Source organism: Stegostoma tigrinum, chromosome 41 (genome assembly GCF_030684315.1).
Source record: "Stegostoma tigrinum isolate sSteTig4 chromosome 41, sSteTig4.hap1, whole genome shotgun sequence".
NCBI classification, from domain to species: Eukaryota; Metazoa; Chordata; class Chondrichthyes; order Orectolobiformes; family Stegostomatidae; genus Stegostoma; species Stegostoma tigrinum.
The window spans coordinates 17400580-17425271 of NC_081394.1; the positions used below are offsets into that span (position 1 = coordinate 17400580).

At 44.8% G+C, this 24692-nt stretch overlaps 1 protein-coding gene and 1 long non-coding RNA gene across 5 annotated transcripts in view; one reads left to right on the top strand and one right to left on the bottom strand.

Moving 5' to 3' along the window:
- The window catches only part of LOC132206666 (uncharacterized), a 64533-nt gene extending 49619 nt beyond the window's left edge, over nucleotides 1-14914 (top strand). Inside the window, exons 2-3 of the long non-coding RNA XR_009443094.1 lie at nucleotides 12477-12540; nucleotides 14831-14914. This is a non-coding gene — a long non-coding RNA (uncharacterized LOC132206666). The remainder of the gene's footprint in view (nucleotides 1-12476; nucleotides 12541-14830) is intronic.
- The window catches only part of LOC125448495 (alpha-2-macroglobulin-like), a 109814-nt gene that overhangs the window by 34764 nt on the left and 50358 nt on the right, over nucleotides 1-24692 (bottom strand). For all 4 annotated transcript variants that reach the window (XM_059641243.1, XM_059641241.1, XM_059641245.1 and 1 more), the window contains 6 exons: nucleotides 12307-12505; nucleotides 8475-8700; nucleotides 7669-7795; nucleotides 7099-7220; nucleotides 4500-4551; nucleotides 3685-3768 (listed from right to left, as the gene is read on the bottom strand). In XM_059641243.1, coding sequence (XP_059497226.1) covers nucleotides 3685-3768; nucleotides 4500-4551; nucleotides 7099-7220; nucleotides 7669-7795; nucleotides 8475-8700; nucleotides 12307-12505 — 810 coding nt within the window. The remainder of the gene's footprint in view (nucleotides 1-3684; nucleotides 3769-4499; nucleotides 4552-7098; nucleotides 7221-7668; nucleotides 7796-8474; nucleotides 8701-12306; nucleotides 12506-24692) is intronic.

Genomic DNA, 24692 nt, shown 5'->3' on the forward strand with positions numbered 1-24692 from the left:
AGAAGATACTGGAGGATACAGTCTATTCCCATTCGGAAGAAAATGGACTTATCAGTAATAGACAAAATGGTTTTGTGCAGGGAAGTTCATGTCTTACCAACTTAACAGAATTCTTTGAGGATGTGACAAAGTTGATTGATGAGGGAAAGGCTGTACGTCATATACATGGACTTCAGTAAGGTGTTTGAAGGGTTCCCCATGGCCGACTGATGGAGAAGGTAAAGTCGCGTGGGGTCCAGGGTGTACTAGCTAGATGGATTAAAAAACTGGCGAGGCAACAGGAGACAGAGCGTAGTAGTGGAAGGGGGTTTCTCAAATTGGAGACCTGCAACCAGTGGTGTTCCACAGGGATCTGTGCTGGGACCACTGTTTGTGATATACGTGAATGATTTGGAGGAAGATATAGATGGTCTGATTACCAAGTTTGCAGACGACACGAAGATTGGTGGAGTAGCAGATAGTGAAGGGGACTGTCAGAGATTACCGCCAAATATAGATAGACTGGAGAGTTGGGCAGATAAGTGGCAGATGGAGTTCAATCCAGGCAAATGCAAGGTGATGCATTTTGGAAGATCTAATTCAAGAGTGAACTATCTTGTAAATGGAAAAGTCGTGGGGAAAATTGATGTACAGAGAGATCTGGGTGTTCAGGTCCATTATTCCCTGAAGGTGGCAACGCAGGTCAATAGGGTGGTCAAGAAGGCATATGGCATGCTTTCCTGCATCGGATGGGGTATTGAGTACAAGAATTGGCAGGTCATGTTATAGTTGTGTACAGTTTGGTTCGGCCACATTTAGAGTACTGCATACAGTTCTGGTCGCCACATTACCAAAAGGATGTAGAAGCTTTGGAGACGGTGCAGAGGAGGTTCACCAGGATGTTGCCTGGTATGGAGGGTGCTAGCTATGAAGGAAGGTTGAGTAGATTAGGATTATTTTCATTAGAAAGATGGAGATTGAGGGGGGCCTGATTGAGGTCTACAAAATCATGAGGGGTATAGACTAGGTGGATAGCAAGAAGATTTTTCCCAGAGTGGGGGACTCAATTACTAGGGGTCATGAGTTCAAAGTGAAAGGTGGAAAGTTTAAGGGAGATATGCGTGCAAAGTTCTTTACACAGAGGGTGGTGGGTGCCTGGAACACGTTGCCAGCGGAGGTGGTAGATGCAGACGCAGACGCATCCTGGTTATGGTATTGGCAGGTCTGGAGCAGAGATTCCAGATTATCAATGAAGCAGCGGTGGCAGAGAAGCCGAAGACTCTGGTTGTGGGGCAAGTATAGTTTCAGTGCGTGGCCTGGCATCTGCAGCCACATTGGGGAGGTGGGCCCAGCAGCGAAGAGATAGCACCTAAAGAGTAAATCCAGCGCAGGTGGAGATGAGGTGTAGGAGGGGAGGTGGAGGTTCAATTGTGGCATCAGTTGAATCTCTTAACTGTATTTAACTGCTTCATTCACTGTAATATGCAAGTGTCATTAAATCATTCAATTCAACATGGCATCCAGGGAAAACCTGCCAATTGTACACAAAATTGGCTTGACAATAGGAGACAGAGGGGTGTGGAGGGTTGTTTTTTGGACTGGAGGTGTTCTGCAGGGTTTGGTGCTGGATCCACTATTTTCTGTTGTTTATCTAACTGATTTAGATGAGAATTTAGGAGGCATGGTTAGTAAGTTTGTGGACGACACTAACATTTGTGGTACATCGACAGTGAAAAAGGTTATCTAAGATTACAAAGGAATCTTGATCAGTTAAGCCAACGAGCCGAGGATTGGCAGATGGAGTTTATTTTGGATAATGTGAGGTATTACATTTTGGTACAAAAGCAAGGATAGGGCTTATACAGTTGATGGCACGGCCCTGGGTAGTATTGTTGAACAAAGAAACCCAGGGGTACAGGCACACAAATCTTTGGAAGCTGTGTCACCTGTAGACAGGGTGGTTAAGGATGTGTTGAGCACGCTTGCCTTCATTGCTGAAACCATTGGATATAGGAGTTAGGACGTCATGTTGAGGTTTTACAGGATGTTGGTGAGGCCACTTTTGGAGTACTGTGTATAGTTCTGGTCATCTTGCTATAGGAAGGGTATTATTAAATTGTAGAAAGTTCAGAAAAGATTCACCAGGATGTTGGCAGGACTGGAGGGCCTGAGTTATGAGGAGAGTCTGGGTAGACGGAGATGTTTTTCAATGGAGCGTAGGAGGTTGAGGAGTGACATTGTAGAAATTTATAAAATCATGAGGGGCATGGATGAGGTGAATAGCAAAAGTCTTTTTCCTCAGGTAGTAGAGTTCAAAACTAGGGGGCATATTTTTCTGGTGAGAAGAGAAAGATTTAAAAGTGACAGGACGGGCAACCTTTTCACACAAAAGGTGGTTTGTTTGGTGAACGAACGGCCAGAGGAAGTGGTAGGGGCAGGTAGTTAAAAGACATTTGGACAGATACAAGAATAGGAAAGGTTAAAAGGGATATAGGCCAAATGCAGGTAATTGGGAAACTTAGCATGGACCAATGGGTCTGTTTCCATGCTGTATGACTCAATGACTCTAAGAGTAGTAAAAATTGGGGAGGACATAGACAACAGTAATAATAGCACAATAAATGTGAAGATAATGATAGATAAGAATATTCCTAAGGTGAAAACCAGCTTTATCAACTGGAAGAAAAGTTCCTTTTTGATCTACAATACTGATAAACAATAATGATTAGAAACAATGTTCAGGGTGCAGGAGAAATCTCCTCTTCGAAAAGACTAAAGACAGTTGCAGAAAGTTAATATGCAGGTATAGAAAATAGTTAGGAAAGCTAATGAAATGTTATCATTTCTTGTGAGGGTAACTAAATATAAACATAGGGAGGTTATGCTTCAAAGCACTGGTGAGACCGCATCTGGGGGACTGTGTAAGGTATTGGTCTTTGTATTTGCGGAAAAATAGAAAAATATTGGAGGAAGTTCAGTGAAAATTTACCAGACTAACATCTGGAATGGAAAGGCTGTCTTGTGAGGAAAGGTTAGACAGACCAGGCTTGTACCCATGTTTATCTTGAGGGGTCGTGACAGGGTGGTTCTGGAGAGGCTGCTTCCTCTGGTAGAATCTAGAACTAGGGGTCACCTATTTTTAATAAAGATGAGGGGATTGCTTTCTCTCTGGGGCTGTGAGGATTTGGATCCTCAGAGATGGCAGAAGCAAATTCTTTGAATATTTTTTAAGATTGAGGTAGATAATGAGGTATGAAACAGTGAAGGACGTAAGTAGATTTGAGCTTTTAATGATATCAGCCTGTGGAGCAGGTTGGATAAGCCAGGTAGACTATATACTGGAGCATTGTTCTAGTGATTGTATATCAGAAGACTTCAAGCTCTTAATCTCAACCCTGATAACAATCCCGAAACGCATACCATATTGTCATTCCCAAAACACAAACCAGATCTCAATTTCAAATCACAAACCATATTCAACCCCGAAACACTGCTCCCAGTTTCAGTCCCAAAACAGAGAGAGAGAGAGAGAGAAAAAGTGAGGGAGGGAGAGAGTGAGACAGTGATGTGATCGTGTTTCTCTCTCATACTTGTGAAGGTCAGTACTACACTGGTTGTGATTATTATTCAGTACAGGACATGACTTAAGCCTTACCTTTCCAAAGTTATGGACAAGCCTCCGTCGGATTGCTATGAGATTCTTACCCAGCACAGTGACATAGGCCCTGCTTGATCCTTTGATGACATCGTGGGGAAGCTCAAGCTGGATCTCCTCAGTGATGGTCTTGCCTGGATTGAAGCACACCATAAGATTAGATGTGAGAAACATTGGTTAATCTCTGCCAACCCACATAATCAACATTGACAGTGCACTGACCCCCCACCTCCAAGCCACACCCCTTCCAGGATTACTGCTATTGCCTCAATCACCAGCATCAACTCCAATCTCATTCCCAGAGCGATGTCTCCTCAGAGAGAGTGATAGCAGTCTCCTGGACCCATTGGACCATCTGATTCCCCCACACCTCAACTACTGTCAACAAATCTCTGACATGCAATCACTATCACTCTGTCATTGTCTCTCTTTCTTTCACATATCTGTCTTTGTGCCTGCCTTTGCCATACACCCTCTCTCCCTCCTGGAGGCCCACTTCTGAAGGCAATCCCTCATGTACTCTCTATCTCCAAACAGAGCTGAGGGATACACGCTCACACACGTTCTCGCCCTTCACACAGAATCAGAGCTGTAGGACACTCTCTGGCTGTCTCCCTCCCCACATAAACAGGACACTTGCTTGCTCTCTCCCTCCCACAGAGCCAGTGCTGAGGGATATTCTCTTGCTGTCTCCCTCCCCTCAGAGCCAGAGCTAAGGGATATACACTCGCTGTCTACCTCCCCACAGAGACAGAGCTGGCGGACACTCCTTTACTATCTCTCTCCCCTCAGCCAAAATGCTGAGGATGCTCAATTGGTCATTCAGACTGTCCCATTGCCCAGAATGTAAACTGAAGTCCTATACCTGCTGGACACATCAAAGAGCTGTGGGTCAGTTCAATCTCAATGCCCTCGGGCTGCAAGAGAAAAAAATGTGTCAGGGAAAGGGAATAGGCAACAAAAATATTGAGAATTAGGAAGGCAGAAAGGTAGGGTGGTGGGGTGAGAGAGACACAGAGACAGGTGAAGAGTATGTCAGATAGAGAGAGGGAGAGTCAGATTGACAAAGAGAGGTAGGGGGAGAAAGATTGAGAAAGAGAGGCAGAGAGGGAGGGCAAGAGGCAGACAGGGAGTGGGAGAGAGGATGAAACAGCATAATAGACAGAGTCAGCACAAGGGAGTGAGACAGAGCAAAAGGGGCAGACAGAGAGGAAGAGAGAGACAAAAGGGAGTAACAAATGAGAGAGAAACCGAATAAGAGAGAACAGGAGCAAGATAGCGATGGAGAAATAGATGGAAAAAAGGGAGGCAAGGGGGGAGAAGAGAAAGAGGAGATGGAGACAGATGGACAGAGAGGGAGGTAAGAAGGAGGAGAAAAGAAAGAGAAAGAAATAGTGGGACAGAGATGGGTTTCAAGAGTGAGGATGAGAAAAAGGGAGACAGTGATGAAGAAACAGATGACAGAGATTTCGAAAACAGAAAGTGAAAGGCAGAGGGAGAGTGAGAGACAGAAAAAGCAGAGATATAGAGATTGAGAGAGAGGGTGATTATGTTATGATTCCATCATGAAAAGCAATAATGTAAAAGAAAAAAAACATCTTACATGACCACACAATCCATGATTGCTTGGCAGGTTTAATCTGTTTACTTTAATGATCAGATTCCAGATCAATCTCAATTAAACATGAATCAGTAAAATATCTTTAAATTGTGATGTTCCATTTTGATTAACTAGCTGACCCAAAGGGAGATCAGGCATATTTACTGGCAGTCAGTTCTCCAAAGGCATAGGCTAATGCACACAGTCACAGAGCCCACCGGAAGAGTGGATGCACTTCCACCAAGTAAATGACTTTTGCTTTTTACCTCATCCGCTATGTTGGAGACACATCTTGACATGGAAGGATCATATGTGGATATTGGGAACAGAAATATTGAATGTTCAGATTTTCTGGATCAATAAGAATTTACCAGGATTGTGAAGGGAAGTGCATAGTTCAACAGTAAAAAGAGCTCTGACTCACCTGCTCATTAATGAAAAGTTGAGTAATTTTGAAAGCAAGCTTTTTAGGAGAAAGTTAAGATATGGTTTCTGACTTTGCTGGACATACTTAGGCCCCCTTTCTTCCAATTTTATTCTGAAGGTTGAGAACACTGTTCTCAATTTGGATCCTATTTGTGCAGGACTCCTAAGCTTATCAGTCAAAGAGAGAAGACCTCCTGCAGCAAGATAATCTTTCTCTTTTAAAAAAAATCAAGGAGGAATCTTGGAACAGGATAAGCTGCACAGATTGCACTCTCTCTCTCTCTCTCACAGAAATATTTCTATGATCCAGAAAAAGTATCAGATATGAGTGTCTCCGGCTACCTCATAAACACTAAAACCTTGAATCATTATATCCACTCAAAGCCCTAAGCCTAATTGCCCTTTCATGTGAACTGAAGTGTGTCTGAAGATACTCCATTACTCCAAATTAATGAGTATTTTGATTTCATCGACAGGAAATTCAGGGGATTTAAAGATCACATTTACCTTTTGTGGTCAGTCCACTGGCCCCTAGATGTTTTTTTCCTTCCTTTCTGCATTTTTTATCTTTGTTTTCTCTGCCTGACTATCTCTCTCTCTCTCTCTCTCTCTCTCTATCTTCCTCACCCCGTTACTCACACTCTCCCTTTCTCTGTCTGTGGCATATAGCTTAGTTGCCAACCCATTCAGTAACTGAAAGAATTGGTTTATTTTGTGGTAAATGGGATACGTCTGAGTTTATTAAAGAAATTCATTGAAACTCACCTTTGTTCTGATGATAGCCACTAAGGAAAATAATTTGTCTACTTTACCAGTGAAAATGGGAACTGCGGATTCTGGAGAATCCAAGATAACAAAGTGTGGAGCTGGATGAACACAGCAGGCCAAGCAGCATCTCAGGAGCACAAAAGCTGACGTTTCGGGTCTAGACCCTTCATCAGACCCTCTGATGAATGGTCTAGGCCCGAAACGTCAGCTTTTGTGCTCCTGAGATGCTGCTTGGCCTGCTGTGTTCATCCAGCTCCACACTTTGTTATCTTGTCTATTTTACCAGTTGAGTTAAAACTTTGAGACTTTAGGCCGGACCTGGGGAGACCCCAGACTTCATTCCCAGTGCATTCCTCCATCAGAGTCAAAACACAGGCACTCTCTCTGTAATGGGAAGGCTAAACACAGGGATTCACTCAATTTTAAACTCTTATTCCTATTTTATCTCCATTTCCTTTTTTCCTTGGATTTGACATCTTTCAGTCAGCAGGATACCCACTCCAGGAACATCTCGTGTTCCCTAGTAATATTTCTTGACCCAATCACCAGTCCATTTGACACTGGAATGTTCACTTCTTTGTCAGACTATCTCTTCCCTTCTGCCGAATCACAGCCCTCCCTTTACTCTGCATCCACTTGGATTACCTCTCGATCAGTGCCCGGCTCTGACCTTGATCAGAAGGGATTTCCGAATGACATCCAAGGCTCCTTTAGCTGGGACAATCACAAACTCATTCCCACACAGAGTCTCGGAGGCAATCGATTCAGCTTGCACCGTCAAATTCTGTTGGCCTAGATCATTGAGAGAGAGAGGGGAAAAGAAACGTGAGCCAGTATCAGGGATGATTTTGTCCCTCTCTATCCCTGTGACTGAGCAGGGGTTAGGAGCAAGAGCCTGGGATAATGCTCCCAATCCTTCCCTAACCCAGGGATTGCTGGGCAGAGATCAGGTATCAGTGCACCGACTGATTCACCTACTCCCTCTTTAATCTAGGGATCACTGCACAGGGATTAGGAGTGGAATCCTGTGCTGGTTCTCCCCCTCCCTCCCTAACCCAGGGATCAGGAGCAGTTACCCAGGCTGATTCAGCTTCCCCACCCCCACACTCAGGCATTGGGAGCATGCACCCAGAATAATTCATCCCCTCTCTCCTTCAACCGGAGATTGGAATCAGGTTCCTGGCCTGACCAGCCTCAGCCTTGGGCGAGATTAGAGCCTGGTGCTCAGTAAATTACTAACCCAGTCCAGTGGCAAGTAGATGCCAGCTGAATGTTTGGCTGTCTTGGGAGCAGATGCAAGTCGTATGTTCGGCATCACTTTCTGCTGTTACACTAAATCCCTGGGCATTCAGAAGGGTCACCTTCACCTGAGGACAAGGAAGAACAAGAAGGGGGTAAATGTGCCACAGCACAGGACTCAGCCTGAACATTCACAAATTACTGCACCATCAATCTATTGTCGAATATCAGTAAAGGGACGCAAGGTGTCATCAACAGGGCTATCAAGCAGCAACCGCTCAGCAATAACCTGTGCGCATTGCTTACAAGGTACATTGCCAAAATTCGCTAAGGCTGCTTAGATAGCACCTTCCATACCCACAACCAATACCATATGGAAGAACACGGGCAACAGCCCATGGAAACCCCACCTACTGTGAGTTCCCTTCTGAGCCACCTACCATCCTGAGTTGGAAATATATCACTGTTCCTTCAGTGCTGCTGTGTCAGAATCAATGAATTCCCTCCCTAGAGACACTATACTGTAATTAGATCCAGTGGGGTGCCAGCAGTTAAAGAAGGGAGCTCAGCAATGGGTAACAAATGCTGACCCAGCCAGAGACAAACACATGTATCTCATTCAGGAATAAACAAATACTCTACTTTGAGTCTGGCACCCAATGCAAAGAGCAGGAAATGCGGGCAATTTGTCTCTTGGCTGTATTCAGTTACCGTGATGCCATAACTGGTGAGATGCTGGGGCTAACGGCAGGAAAGATGTCGGTGCTTCATCCCACAGTGGAAGAACAAGCAGGAAAGCTCACTCACCATGATACATTGCGTCAGGTAGTTGAAGACTTTGGCCTTGAGGACAAAACCCTCAGTTCTGACAACAGAAAAGGGGAGAGCCAGTTCGACAAAGAATGGTTTAAATGCATTAAAGGTGACGGTATCAGAGATTCCAATTCCCACGTGGCTAGTACAGAACATGCTGCCCTTCCATTCAGTGATAGAGTCTGGAACTGTGACGGGGAAAGAGGCACTCCCAGAGGATCTGAGACGAAAGGAAGGCAGTAAAAGAATAGGACAAGACAGTGTGCACTGAAATAAAAAAAACACTAACAGTGAGATCCTCCATCAGTACTGACCCTCTGACAGTGCAGTGCTCCCTCAGCACTGACCCTCGACTATGCGGCACTCCCTCAGCACTGAACCTCCGACAGTGCAGCACTCCCTCAGCACTGAAGTTTGACAATGCAGTGCTCCCTCAACACTGACCCTCCGACAGTGCAGTATACCCTCAGAGGTGATAAACCGGCAGTGAGACATTACGTCAGCACTGATCCTCTAACTGTGCAGTAATACCTCATTAGTTAAAGTTTTGGCAAAGTTCTTTAGCTCGAGTTGTGGGTGAGATTGTTGACTTGCTTGCTGAGCTGGCTTATTCTCATTCAGACGTTTCATCACATGCTAGATGACATCATCGGTGCAACCTCCGATGAAGCGATGTTATTCTAGTCTGCTTGGAATTTGTATTGTCTGGTCCGTTATGGTGAGCAGTGTCATTTCTAGTTTGACTGTACATGGAGTCCAATTCTGTATATTTGTTGATTGCATTACAGGTGGAGAGCCATGCCTTTAGGAATTCCCATGCAAGTCTATGCTTGGCTTGGGCTACTATGGTTACCTTGTCCAGGCAAAATTGATGGCCTTCATTATCTGCGAGTATCAATTTAGGGAGAGTTCATCATGTCGTTTTGCTGCTAGTTGATGCTCATGTATTCTGATGGCTAGTTTCCTTCCAGTCCGTCCAATGTAATGTTTCTGGCAGCTGTTGCATGGTATTTTGTAAACCATGCTCATTCTGCATGTTGTGGGAATCGGGTCTTTAATCCTTGGAAGTGTTTTTTGTAGAGTAGCTGCTGGCTTGTGGACCACAGTGATTCCTAGACTTCTCACGAGTCTTGTTGTGAGTTCATATAAGTTCTTATATGATGTGTTGGCAGTGTGGTCAGTGTGTTAGGACGTAATGTATTCTCCTGTTGTTGCCTGTTTAGTAGGCATCTGCAGACGTAGTGGCAGCAATATCTGTTTACAGCAAAGATTTTGTAAAGATGTTCTTCCACTTTCCTGCATTGTTCCTAAATTTCGTAGTGTGTCCTGGCCCATTTAAATAGTGTCCAAATGCAGCTTTGTTTGTGGATGTTGGGGTGGTTGCTGTGGAAGTTGAGGATTTGATCAGTGTGGGTTGCTTTTTTGTATACTTCCCATTGGTCATACACTCAACTTCAACCTGAACTGTGGATCTGGAACATAGATGACACATTGGTCATTATTAAATGCAACAAATTAGAAGGGACCCACCACCTGATCACAAGGATTACATTCACAGGGGATGAAGAAAGCAACAATCAACTTCTATTTCTGGATGTTAAAGTTGAGTGTAGCATAACATCACTTCATTGTAGGGTCCTCTGATGATGTCACCTAGCATGGTGATGAAACATGTGAACGAGAACAAGCCAGCTGGGCAAGCAAGTCAACAACCTCATTCCTCACTACTAACCAACTCCTTCCATATAACCCTGCCCACTATATAACCTTTTAAATCCACAACGCCACAACCCGATATCAGTAATCTCCTCCAGCACCGACAACCCATCCTACCTCTGTTACTATGTACATCCCTGAACCTGAACCAAACTCAGTGACATCCTCGATCTGCTGCTGCCCCATATATCTGTTATATTCTCCAGGCCCTACACTCCTCAGTATCTTTATAATCTATTCCTGCATTAACAACCCTTTCTGACTTCTGGCAGTTCTTACAACACTTCCTATCTGAAACCTCCTCCAGCATCTAGACCCTACTACTAATGTACCATGCCATCTACGAGATGCTATCTAATCCAGCTCCTTTGTGGTTCCATATCTACAACTTCATCTTGGATACACAATTCTCCCTATCATTGTCACCTCACCCAGCAACCACACCTCTCCCTATGCATCCGACATTCATCCCAATCTCCATTAAACTCCTCCTGTCACCACACTCACCATATCTCTGTAACCTCCTCCAGCCCCTGCCACATTCCCTAACTCTTCTAACCCCTATCCATCTTTCCTTCTCTGTAGCTTCCGCATCCCTGAAAACAAGCCCCATTCTTGTGACTTCCATCAACTCTTACAATCCTTCCTATCCTTGTGAAATCCTTCAGCCTCTACACCCCTCCTTATCACTGTAATCTCATCCAGTAACTATACTCCTCCCTTCCTCTGTAAGATTCATCAGTCCCTACAGTGATTCCTTTCTTTGTAAAAACCAAAAGAACTGCGGATGCTGTAATTTAGGAATAAATACAGAAGTTGCTGGAAAAGTGTAGCAGGTCTGGCAGCATCTGTGGAAAAAAAACAGTCAGCATTAACATTTCTGGCCCAGTAACCCTTCCTCAGAATGTTCTGAGGAAGGGTCACTGGAACTGAAACGTTGACTTTTTTTTTCTTTCAAAGATGCTACCAGAGCTGCTGAGCTTTTCCAGCAACTTCTGATTTTGCTCCCTTTCTTTGTAACCGCCTCCACTCTCCAAACACCACTGTATCCCTGTAATTTCCTACAAGACCTACACCACTTAATACCTTTGTAAACTCCTGCAGACCTTGACCCATCCCTACCTCTGTAACCTCCAGCCCCAACAACCGTCCCTATTTGTGAACTCTCCTCCAGCCCCAATACACATTATTTCTGTAATTCGTCCAGTCCCTATAACAACCCACATTTATTTTACCTCCTTTAGCTCCTACAAACCTCCCTACACCAGTGACGTCCTTGAGCCCCGTCAATCTCCCTTTCAATAACCTCCACCAGCACCTACACACCTCTTTATCTGTGTATCCTCCTCCAGTCCTTACATCCCTGCCTACTTCTGTAACCTAGAGATAATGGGAACTGTAGATGCTGGAGAATCAGAGATAACAAAGTGTGGAGCTGGAAGAACACAGCAGGCCAAGCAGCATTTTAGGAGCACAAAAGCTGACGTTTCGGGCCTCTGATGAAGGGTCCAGACCTGAAAGGTCAGCTTTTGTGCTCCTAAGATGCCTCTACTTCTGTAACCTCCTCTGAACCCTGAAATGCTGCATTTCTGTATCTCCTCTAGACCCTATACCACTCATTATCTCTGTATCCTGTTCCAGTCCCTCCACCATGCCTATCTCTATAATCCTCCCAAATCCCTACAAACTTTCCTATCTCTTTAATCTTTGAGTCCCTACAACTCTTCTCAATCTCTGTAACTTTCCTCTAGCATCTACAACCGTCCTTAGCTCTATAACCTCCTCCAGCCCCTATAATCCTCCCTATCCCTGAAACCACCTCCAGCCCCTAGAATACAGCTTACTTCTGTAAACTTCTCCAGTCTTTACACATCTTCAAATCTCTGTAACTCCTCCAGCTGCTACACCCCTCACAATTTCTGAAACCTCCCCCAGTCCCTTCACCTATCTCTGTACACCCTTCTTGCACCTACATACCTCCCTGTCTCTGTAAACTCCTCCAGTTCCAACTTCCTTTTCAATCCTTTCATTTCTCCAATCCCAGGCTGTGTGCACCACCCACATCAAGCTCTAGGATTCCCCTGCGCCAGCAGATTAATCCCTCGCTCACCCAACAGGGACAAGATCCCAAATCCACGTCTCTGGAAAGTATTTTCGGATTTTGACGATGCGTCTGGGACTGATGTGGGGTTGAATGCTGTCTGTTCCAGCTTTGTTTATGAGTTGAATAGGCTCTTCTTCCATTGCTATTGAAAACGTTGGTATTTGTCCCACTTCCAGGCTGTCCATTTCGAAATTCATTTCATACGCTGACATCAAGAAGTCACAGTTACACATTGAAGAGGTAAGAAGTTCCATATTTTGGGGGTGGCTGTGAATGGTTCCAAAATTTTTTGGAAGAATGATCCTATAGTTGAGGATGTGAAGGCAAAGGGTTTATAGTTTGGGGAATGTGAGGGGGGTCCACCATTTGATGAAGTGGAAGGGGTCTACAGCCTTTTATTTTTCTCTTTGTAATGCATTCAGAGAATGTTCAAGTTACTAACTTTTTATACGTCCCTGGTTGTCCCTTGAGAAGATGTTGTTTGACTGCCTTCTTGAACACTGCAGTCCATATGCTAATGCCCTTAGGGAGGCAATTCAGCATTTTGACCCAGTGACAGTGAAGGAATGGCAATATATTTCCAAGTCAGAATGGTGAGTGGCTTTCAGGGGATCTTGCAGAAGGTGGTGTTCCCACGTATCTGCTGCCCTTTTCCTTCCAGATGGAAGTATGCATAGGTTTGGAAGGTGTTATTTAAAACATCTTCTGCAATTTTCTGCTGTGCATCATGTAGACAATACACACTGCTGCTTCTTGGTATCAGTAGTGGAGGAGGGGATATTTATGGATGTAGTACCAATAAAATGGGAGCCTTGATCTGGAAGGTGTTGAGGTTCTTGAGTATTGTTGGCACTGCACACATCCAAGCAAGTGGGAAGTATTCTGTCACACTCCTGACTTATGCCAGAGCCAGGAGGAGAGATACTGCGGTATTCCTAGCCTCTGACTTATTCTTGTGAGTACTTTATGTATGTGGTGAGTCCAGTGCACTGTCAGATCAGTGGTAACCCCACAGTGGTGACAGTGGGGAATGCAGTGATAGTGATACCATTGAATGATAAGGAGAAATGGTTAAATTCTCTCTTGTTTGGGATAGGGGAATGAGTATTTCAACAGCTTAATAGGTCAGAGGTAAACATGATGGATCCTATATTTTTGGGAATAACATGAGGGGAACTACAGCCTGTAGTGGGAGGAAGTGAAAATGAAGATCCTGGAATTTTACTGGCTGCAGATGGGGATGATGAAATGTTTTAACATCCATTCAACTCCCTCCCTGCTGCTCTGTTAGAATAGAAACATAGAAACAAAGAAGATTGGAACAGGAGGAGGCCATGCGGCCCTTCAAGTCTGCTCTTCATTCATCACAATCATGGCTGATCATCCAACTCAATGACCTATTCCTACTTTCTCCCCAAAACCTTTGATCCTATTCACCCCAAGTGCTGTATCTAGCTGCCTCTTGAATACATTCAATGTTCTGGCATGAACTACTTCCTGTAGTGATGAATTGCACAGGCTCACCATCATTGGGTGATGAAATGTCTCTTTCATCTCTGGCCTAAATCATCTATCCCGAATCCTCATACTGTGATCTCTGGTTCTGGACATACCCACCATCGGGAACATTCTACCTGCGTACACCCTGCCTGGACCTGCTAGAATTTTAGAAGTCTCTTTGAGATGTCCCTAAATTCATCTGCAAAAACAATCCTAACCTAGTCAATCTCACCTCAATGTTAGACCCACCATCCCAAAATTAATGAATCTAGAACAAAGAACAATGCAGTACAGGAACAGGCCCTTCAGCCTTCTAAGCTTGCACTGACACATTTCACCCTTCCACGTAAAACAATCTTTTCAGATCTACCTCCCTCTGTTCCTTTCCTATTTAATTATTCATCCAGGTGGTTCTTGAATCTGCTGTTGTGTCTGCTTCCACCGCTTTCTCTAGCAATGCGTTCCAGACATCATCACTTGCCTCAGCCACATCCCTTTTACACCCCTCTCCCCCTTGCACCTTCAACCTGTGTCCTTCAGTATTTCACTCCTCCACCCTGGGGAAAAGTCCTCATATTTTCCACCCTATCGATGCCATTTACAATATTATAAACTTCTGTCAGGTCACCTCTTAACCTTTTGCATTCCAGTGAAAACGAACCCAGTCTATCCAAACTTTCTTCATTGCTAAAATCCCCCATACCAGGCAAAATCCTGGTAGACCTTTTCTGTTTCTTCTCCTGTGCATCCACATTCTTCTGGTAATGTGGTGCCCAGAATTGTACGCAATATTCCAAGTGTGGCCAAATTGAAGTTCCATAAAGCTGCAGCATAACTTGCTTATCCTCATAGTCAATACTGCAAGGTCATGTACTGACAACTGAATAACCCAGAACACTACAGACAACTATTTGCAGATCTGACCTAAGAATACACCCATCAATTGAGCAGATTGGTCAAGGCTTTTGATCCAGTCCTTCAGAGTATCCTATGCACTCTCAACCTGAAGGCTGCTTGCTTTCGGTGGCAGGAATAGACAAAACGCGGGCCAAGAAGGAACAGATACATTCGGGCATTGGGTAAACCCAAAACCCAAAAAAAAGACTGCATGGAGGGCTGGTAAGGTAAGGCTCTTTTTTATTCTTCTGGAAATCTAGAGTAGAGGGAATGGAAATTAGGGCAGTTGCATGCTCCTCTTGCAGGATGTGGGAGGTAAGGGTCATTGCTGGTGTCCCCTCTGACTTTGTCTGCAAGAAGTGCACCCAACTCCAGCTCTTCACAGACTGCGTTAGGGAACTGGGGCTGGAGCTGGATGAACTCCGGATCATTTGGGAAGAAGAGGGGGTGAAAGAGAGGACTTATAAAGAGGTGGTCACACTCAAGTTACCGGAAAAAGGTAGCTGGGTGACTGTCAGAGGGCTTCCATTATGTGGCTAATTGGAGCACATTCTGGGGGAGATGGGGCCTATACATTAAGGACGGGTTACAGCTGAACTGGAAGAGCACAAATACCCCTGGGAGGGAGGTTTGTTCGAGCTATATGGGATGGTTTAAAGAAGATTGGCAGGGGTTGGGGAAGCAGATTTATAGTTCGGAGGATGAGGTATTCAGGCTTCCAACAGGGAATGAGGTTGTTAATAAAGAAATGTGGATAAGCATATGGATGTACATGGAATAGTGTAGGTTAGATGGGCTTGAGATCGGTATGACAGGTTGGCACAACATCGAGGACCAAAGGGCCTGTACTGCGCTGTAATGTTCTATGTGATTGATGGAGCGTGATTGTGAACACGGGGTGGTTTAAGTTGTGTATACTTCAATGCTAGAAGTTTGAGAAATAAGGCAGATGAACTTAGAGCATGGGTCAATACTTAGAACTATGATGCTGTGGCCATTACAGAAACTTGGGTAACTCAGGGACAGGAATAGTTGTTGGAAGTTCCAGGATTTAGATGCTTTAAAAGAAATATGGAGGGTGGTAAAAGAGGTGGGGGAGTGTTGTTGCTAGTCAGGACTAGTATAGTAGCTACTAAATGGCAGTTTGAGAATGATATATCCACAGAGTTTTTCCATCCCCACCCTTGTCGGCTTTCCAGAGAGACCACTCTCTCCGTGACTCCCTTGTTCGCTCCACACTGCCCGCCAACACCACCACACCCGGCACCTTCCCCTGCAACCGCAAGAAGTGCTACACTTACCCCCACACCTCCTCCCTCACCCCTATCCCAGGCCCCAAAATGACTTTCCATATTAAGCAGAGGTTCACCTGCACATCTGCCAATGTGGTATACTGCATCCATTGTACCCGGTGTGGCTTCCTCTACATTGGGGAAACAAGCGGAGGCTTGGGGACCGCTTTGCAGAACATCTCCGCTCGGTTCGCAATAAACAACTGCACGTCCCAGTCGCGAACCATTTCAACTCCCCCTCCCATTCTTTAGATGACATGTCCATCATGGGCCTCCTGCAGTGCCACAATGATGCCAGCCGAAGGTTGCAGGAACAGCAACTCATATTCCACTTGGGAACCCTGCAGCTCAATGGTATCAATGTGGACTTCACAAGCTTCAAAATCTCCCCTCCCACCACTGCATCCCAAAACCAGCCCAGCCTCCCTAACCTGTTCTTCCTCTTTGCCTCCCTAACCTGTTCTTCCTCTCACCCATCCCTTCCTCCCTCAAGCCGCACCTCCATTTCCTACCTACTAACCTCATCCCACCTCCTTGACCTGTCTGTCTTCCCTGGACTGACCTATCCCCTCCCTACCTCCCCAACTATACTCTCCTCTCCACCTACCTTCTTTTCTCTCCATCTTCGGTCCGCCTCCCCCTCTCTCCCTATTTATTTCCAGAACCCTCACCCTATCCCCCTCTCTGATGAAGCGTCTAGGCCCGAAACGTCAGCTTTTGTGCTCCTGAGATGCTGCTTGGCCTGTTGTGTTCATCCAGCTTCACACTTTATTAGCTTGGATTCTCCAGCATCTGCAGTTCCCATTATCTCTGTCTACATAGTTGGTATGGGTTGAGGTCCAGAACCAGAAAGGAGCAGTCACTTTGTTCGGGGTTTTTCACAGACCCCCTATAGATGCAGAGAAGTGGAGGAGGGAATTGGGAGACAGATACCGGAAAGGTGCAGAGTCACAAGGTTGTAGTCATGGGTGACTTCAACTTTCCAAATATTGATTGGAAACTTTTTAGTTGTAGTAGTTTAGATGGAGCAGATTTTGTCCGGTGTGTTCAGGAAGGATTCCTGACACAGTACATAGATAGACCAACATGAAGAGAGGCCACTTTGGATTTGGCACTTAGCAATGAACTGGGTCAAGTGTTAGACCTGTTGGTAGGACAGCATTTTGGCGTAGCCATCATAACTCTGTTACTTTTACAATAGTCATGGAAAAGGATAGGTACATACAGCAGGGTAAGGTCTATAACTGGGGGAAGGCCGATTACAATTCTGTTAGGCAAACACTGGGTAACATTAAATGGGAACTGATGCTGTCAGGGAAGAGCACTATTGAAATGTGGAGATTATTTAAGGAATGCATACTGCGTGTGCTCGGTATGTTTGTCCCCGGCAGGCAGGGAAGATGCAGTCGAGTGAGGGATCCTTGGTTCTCAAGAAAGGTCGAACGACTAGTTAAGAGGAAGAAGGATGCTTACATAAAGCTTAGGAAACAAGGAGTGGAAAATCCTCTAGAAGGACACAGGTTAGCCAGGAAGGTGTTGAAGAACGGGCTTAGAAGAGCTATAAGGGGGCATGAGGAAACCTTGGCAGGATCATAGGATCAAGGAAAACTCCAAGGCTTTTTACACATATGTGAGGAATAACAGAATGACCAGAGAAAGGGTAGGGTTGATCAAGGATTGCAAAGGAAATTTGTGCACGGAGCCTATAGAGATAAGAGAGGTCCTTTATGAATATTTTTCTACGGTATTTACAATTGAGAGACACCTAGTTGTAGAGGAGGACAGTGTGAAACAGGCTATTAGACTAGAGGAGGTGGATGTTAGTAAGGAAGATGTACTAGGAATTTTGAGGAACTTGAAGACAGATCAGTCCCCTGGGCCTGTTGGGAAGCGAAGGAAGAGATCGCAGGGCCTTTGGCATTGATCTTTTTGTCATCACTGTCCATGGGCATTGTGCCGGAAGATCAGAGAGAGGTAAATGTCATTCCCTTGTTCAAAAAAGGGAATAGAATTAACCCTGGAAATTACAGGCCAGTTAGTCTTACGTCAGTGGTGGGCAAGTTATTGGAAAGGGCTCTGAGAGATACGATTTGTGATCACTTAGAAAAGCACAGTTTGATTCGTGACAGTCAGTATGGATTTTGTGAGGGGTAGATCATGCCTCACAAACCTTATTGAATTCTTTGAAGAGGTGACCAAACACGTCAATGAAGGTGGAGCAGTGGATGCGGCATACATGGATTTAAACAAGGCATTCGATAAGGTTCCCCATGGCTCATGCAGAAGGTAAGGAGGCATGGAATAGGGGGAAATGTGGCAAATTGGATTCAGAATTGGCTGGGTCTTCGAAGACAAAGGGTGGTAATGGATGGAAAATATTCAACATGGTGCTCACTTACGAGTGGTGTACCACAAGGATCAGTTCTGGGTCCTCTTCTATTTGTGATTTTTATAAATGATTTGAATGCAGGAGTGGAAGGGTGGATTAGTAAGTTCACGGATGATATGAAGGTAAGTCGAGTTGAGGACAATGCAGAGGGCTGTTCTAGATTACAAAGGTACATTGATAGGATGCTCCTAAGATGCTGCTTGGCCTGCTGTGTTCATCCAGCTCTACATTTAGTTATCTCCATCATTGATAGGATGCAGCATGGGCTGCGAAGTGGCTGATCGAGTTTAACTCCGAAAAGTGAGGTGATTCATTTTGGAAGGACAAACTTGAAAGTAGAATACGGGGTTAATGGAAAGATTTTTGGCAGTGTGGAGGAGCAGAGGGGTCTTGGGGTTCATGTCCACAGTTCCCTGAAAGCTGCCACCCAGGTGGATAGAGTTGAGTTAAGAAGGCGTATGCTGTGTTAGCTTTCATTAATAGAGGGATTAAGTTCCCCATGGAAGGCTCATTCAGAAGGTCAGGAGGAATGGGATACAGGGGAACTTAGCTGCTTGGATACAGAATTGGCTGGCCAACAGAAGACAGCGAGTGGTAGTAGAAGGAAAATATTCTGCCTGGAAGTCAGTGGTGAGTGGGGTTCCACAGGGCTCTGTCCTTGGGCCTCTACTGTTTGTAATTTTTATTAATGACTTGGACGAGGGAATTGAAGGATGGGTCAGCAAGTTTGCAGACGACACAAAGGTCGGAGGTGTCGTTGACAGTGTAGAGGGCTGTTGTAGGCTGCAGCGGGACATTGACAGGATGCAGAGATGGGCTGAGAGGTGGCAGATGGAGTTCAACCTGGATAAATGCGAGGTGATGCATTTTGGAAGGTCGAATTTGAAAGCTGAGTACAGGATTAAGGATAGGATTCTTGGCAGCGTGGAGGAACAGAGGGATCTTGGTGTGCAGATACATAGATCCCTTAAAATGGCCACCCAAGTGGACAGGGTTGTTAAGAAAGCATATGGTGTTTTGGCTTTCATTAACAGGGGGATTGAGTTTAAGAGTCGTGAGATCTTGTTGCAGCTCTATAAAACTTTGGTTAGACCGCACTTGGAATACTGCGTCCAGTTCTGGGCGCCCTATTATAGGAAAGATGTGGATGCTTTGGAGAGGGTTCAGAGGAGGTTTACCAGGATGCTGCCTGGACTGGAGGGCTTATCTTATGAAGAGAGGTTGACTGAGCTCGGTCTCTTTTCATTGGAGAAAAGGAGGAGGAGAGGGGACCTAATTGAGGTATACAAGATAATGAGAGGCATAGATAGAGTCGATAGCCAGAGACTATTTCCCAGGGCAGAAATGGCTAGCACGAGGGGTCATAGTTTTAAGCTGGTTGGTGGAAAGTATAGAGGGGATGTCAGAGGCAGGTTCTTTACGCAGAGAGTTGTGAGAGCATGGAATGCGTTGCCAGCAGCAGTTGTGGAAGCAAGGTCATTGGGGTCATTTAAGAGACTGCTGGACATGCATATGGTCACAGAAATTTGAGGGTGCATCCATGAGGATCAATGGTCGGCACAACATTGTGGGCTGAAGGGCCTGTTCTGTGCTGTACTGTTCTATGTTCTATGTTCTAAGTTCAAGGGCCGCAAAGTTATGCTCCAGCTGTACAAAAGCCTGGTTTGGCCACATCTGGAATATTATGTCCAGTTCTGGTGGCCTCATTACGGGAAATATATAGAAGTGTTTGAAAAGGTGCAGAGGAGATTTACCAGGATGTTGCCTGGAATGGAGGGAAGGTCTTACCAGGAAAGATTGAGAGAGCTAGGGCTTTTCTCTTTAGAACGACGAAGAATGAGAGGTGACTTGATCAAGGTGAGCAAAATGATCAGAGGTACAGATAGAATAGAAAGCCAGAAACTTTTTCCGAGGGTGGAGGTAACTATTACAAGGGGGCACAGTTTTAAACTGAGTGGAGGTAGATATAGGGTAGACGTCAGAGGTAGGTTATTTACTCAGCGATTGGTAAGGGGGTCGAAAGCATTGCCAGAGAGGGTAGTGGATTGGGGCATTTAAGCAGCAATGTGATAGGCATCTGGGTGATAGTATAAGGTAGGGGTGAGGTTAGATAGACCTGAGGTTTACTGTAAAAGTTTGGCACAATATCATGGGCCAAAGGGCCTGTACTGTGCTGTTCTCTTCTGTGTTCTATACCTTTCACATAGGGGACTTCTACTGTCTTCCAAAGATACACAAAGCCAATACACCTGATGGGACCCTGTGTGAGGGAACTTCTCCAGAAATGTCAAGGGCATCTTGAAACCCATTGCACAGGGAAGCCCCAGCTATTGTCACTACACTTACAGAATCTTGGCACCCACAGACCAGTTGAACCAGGAACATTCCTCAGCACAATGAATGCTTTGGTACTCTACACCAGCATTTGCCACAACAGCATTGTTGCAACAGCCTCAGCACTCAATACCACCGACTGCCAATTTCCAGACACCATTTCATCTGCTTTATCCTCAACAACAATGTTTTCACCTTCAACAACCAGTTCTTCATCCAGACACATTGAACAGCCATTGGAACCACATGTGCTCCCCAGTATGCCAATGCTTTCATGCCTAAGTTCCAACGAGACTTCTTTGCTGCACAGAATCTCTGACAAATGCCGCACACCAGATACATTGATGACATTTTCTTCCTTTGGGCGCATAGCAAGAAATCACTGAAACAATTACATCGCGATATCAACAAGTTCCATCCCACTGTCAGGGTTGCTCGTAAGCATCAATCTCACTCTTGGGCACATGTATGCACAACAGGGATAGACATCTAAATACTTCACTCTACTGCAGGCCTACGGATAACCGCATGATGCTGCACTTCTCTTGCTTTGACCCTGAACATATTAAAACAGCTATTCCCTCCGGACAAACCATATTCAAAAAAGCCCTGGTGAAAATTGATGCACAGAGAGACCTGGGTGTTCAGGTCCATTGTAACATAAAGATGAAAACCCAGGTCGATAGACTGGTCAAGAAGGCATATGGCATGCTTTCATTCATTGGATGGGGTATTGAATACAGGAGTTGGTAGGTCATGTTACAGTTGTATAGGACGGAAAGATGGAAGTTGAGGGGAGATCTGATTGAGGTCTACAAAATCATGAGAGGTGTAGACAGGGTGGATAGCAAGAAGCTTTTTCCCAGAGTGGGGGGCTCAATTACGAGGTGTCAACATTTCAAGGTGAGAGGGAAAAAGTTTAAGGGAGATATGCATGGAACATTCTTTACGCAGAGGTTGGTGGGTGCCTAGAATACGTTGCCAGCAGAGGTGGTAGAGGTGGGCACGATAGCATCATTTAACATGTATCTAGACAGATACATGAATGGGCAGGGAGCAGAGGGATACAGATCCTTGGAAAATAGGCGACAGGTTTAGGTAGAGGATCTGGATCAGTGCAGGCTTGGAGGGCTGAAGGCCTGTTCCTGTGCTGTAATTTTCTTTGTTCTTTGTTCTATCTACGTGATCTGTTCAGATGAGGAGGAATGTGCTGGACACCTGAAGGTGTTGAAGGACACCCTCCTAGGAATGGGATACGATGCTCAACTCATCGATCACCAGATCTGACTGCCACAGCAAAATAACCACAATGACCTCCTCAGAAGACAGACACGGAATATGTCCGATGGGGAAACCCCCCATCGTCCAGTACTTTCAGGGAGCAGGGAAACTACACCATATTCTTCGCAGCCTTCAACATATCATTGATGACGATGAGCACCTCACCAAGATCTTCCCAATGCCTTCACTTATCACTTTTAAACAACTGCCAAACCTTGGACAGAACATTGCTCATAGCAAACTACCCAGCCTTCACGACTACATGAACCACAACACTACCCAACCCTGTCATGGTAAGATCTGAAAGTCATGTCAGATCTTTGACATGGACGTTGCCATCATGCATGGGGAACACCATCTTCCATGTTCACAGCAGATACTCATGTGACACAGACAATGTTGCCTACCTGTAATCAAGGGTGCCCTAAGGTATGGTTTATTGTTAAAGCCATGCAGACACTATAACAATAGATGAATGGACACCGTGCAACAATCACCGGACAAGGACGTTCCCTCCCAGTGGGGCAACGCTCCAGCAGTGGACAGTCAGCCTCCAACTTTCTGGGAAACATCCTCCAAGGTGGATGTTGGGATACACCACAACACAGAGTCGCCGAACAGAGGCTGATATTCAAGTTCAGTACCCAATAAAACTGCCTCAACTGGGATCTTGGGTCTTGGGTTCATGTCACTCAACACCCTCTTACACACGCATACGCACACGCACGTAGTCTCCCTCTCTCCCTCACACACGCACCCATGCACTGTCTCTCCATCACACTTGCATGCACATATACATATACACACACTCTCTCTCTTTCCCAAATCTACAGGGTGAATTTGTACTTACAGATACATTCTATTTTGGTCAAAAAATACTGCACAATTTTGGGACAGTCAGTCAATGTGGCATTTTACAAATTCGTACTTTAGAAATAAAACCAGTCTGACTCCAAATCAAAACACAAACAGATTCTAAACGAGGCCTCACACCTAACATGCATTATCTGACCTAAAATATCACCTCTTCCTCAGTCAGATGAAACCTTCAGTTCTCTCAGGACAGTGACTTGAAAGGAATTCAAGTAATTACATATATGTATTAATTGATTAAAACCTTCTAACTCATTGAATATTTAACAACATTTTTGGGTTGTTCAGTTCATCCTCATCAATGGTGTGACTCTTTGATCTTTTAATTATAAATTCTGTGTCTTGATACCACCTCATTAACACCTGAAGAAGGACTGAAATCCAAATGCTTATGTTTTCAAATAAACCTGTTGGACTATAACATGGAGTTGTGTGATTTCTGACCTTTCAATGAAGGCAAGCATTCTTTTAAGCCATAAGCCTCTTTTAGTACTTTATCTACTTGTGCTACCACCTTCAATGATCTGTGAACCTGGTTACCCAGATCTCCCTGCATATCAGTACTCCTAAGGTTTCTGCCATTCACTGTGTAATTTTCAACTGTATCTGACCTTCCAAAATGCTTCACTTCACACTTGTTTGGATTTAACTCCATTTGTCATTTGTCTTCCCATGCCTCCAACTGATCTACTTCCTACCTTATGCTCTGACAATCTTCCTCACCATGCGCATCTCCATCAATTTTTGTATCGTTCTGAATTAGACCAGCTGCATTTTCCTCCAGATCATTTATGTAGACCACAAACAGCAGAGAACCTACCATTAATTTGTGTGGACACCACTGGTCACAACTGTCCATTCTGAAAAGCATCCTTCCATTGCTACCGTCTGGTACCCTCTAAGTCTAAGTCAGTTCTGTATCCATCAGTCTTAGTGAAGGGAATTGAAACGTCAACTTTCCTGCTCCTCTGATGTTGCCTGACCCACTGTGTTTCTCCACAATATGTTGACTCTGTATTCAGCTTACCACCTCACCCCGATACCATGTGACTTTATCTTTTGTACTAGTCTGCCTTGAGGGACCTTGTCAAAACCTTTACTGAAGCCAATGTAGACAACATCAGCCACTTTTCCCTCATTAATCACCGTCGTGACCTCAAAGTACTCGATCAAATTCGTGAGCTATGACCTCCCTGGCATAAAACCATGCAGTCTATCACCAATAAGCCCATTTGCTTCTAAATGCATACAGATCTTGTCCCTGAGAATCTTTACAATAATTTCCATACCCCTGACACGAGACTCACGAGTACATAATTTCCAGGATTATCCCTGCTACCGTTCTTAAACAATGGGTCAACATTGGTTCTTCTCCAGTCCTTTGGGACCTCACCTGTGGCCAAAGAGGATACAAAAATGTCTGTCAATGCTCCAGCAATTTGTTCTCTCGCCTCCCTCAATATGCTTGGATAGATTCCATCAGGACTCAGGGACTTATCTACCTTGTTACTTTTTAAGATGCACAACACCTTTTTCATAACAACTTGGCTGAGAACCTGACACTCTACCAATTCCTTCTCTTTGGTGAATACCAGCATAAAGCATTCACTTTGGACCTTTCCTTCCTCTTGTAGCTTCACATGTTAATCCCCTGCGGTGTCCTAGAGTGGGCCCACCCTATGCCTGGCTACCCTTTATGTATGTGTGTGTGTATATATCATATTTATAAAGCCTTGGGAATCTCCTTAATCCTGTTTGCTAATGACTTATCATGACCCCTTTTAGCCCTTATAATTCCTTGTTTAAGTTATTTCCTGCTTTCTTTA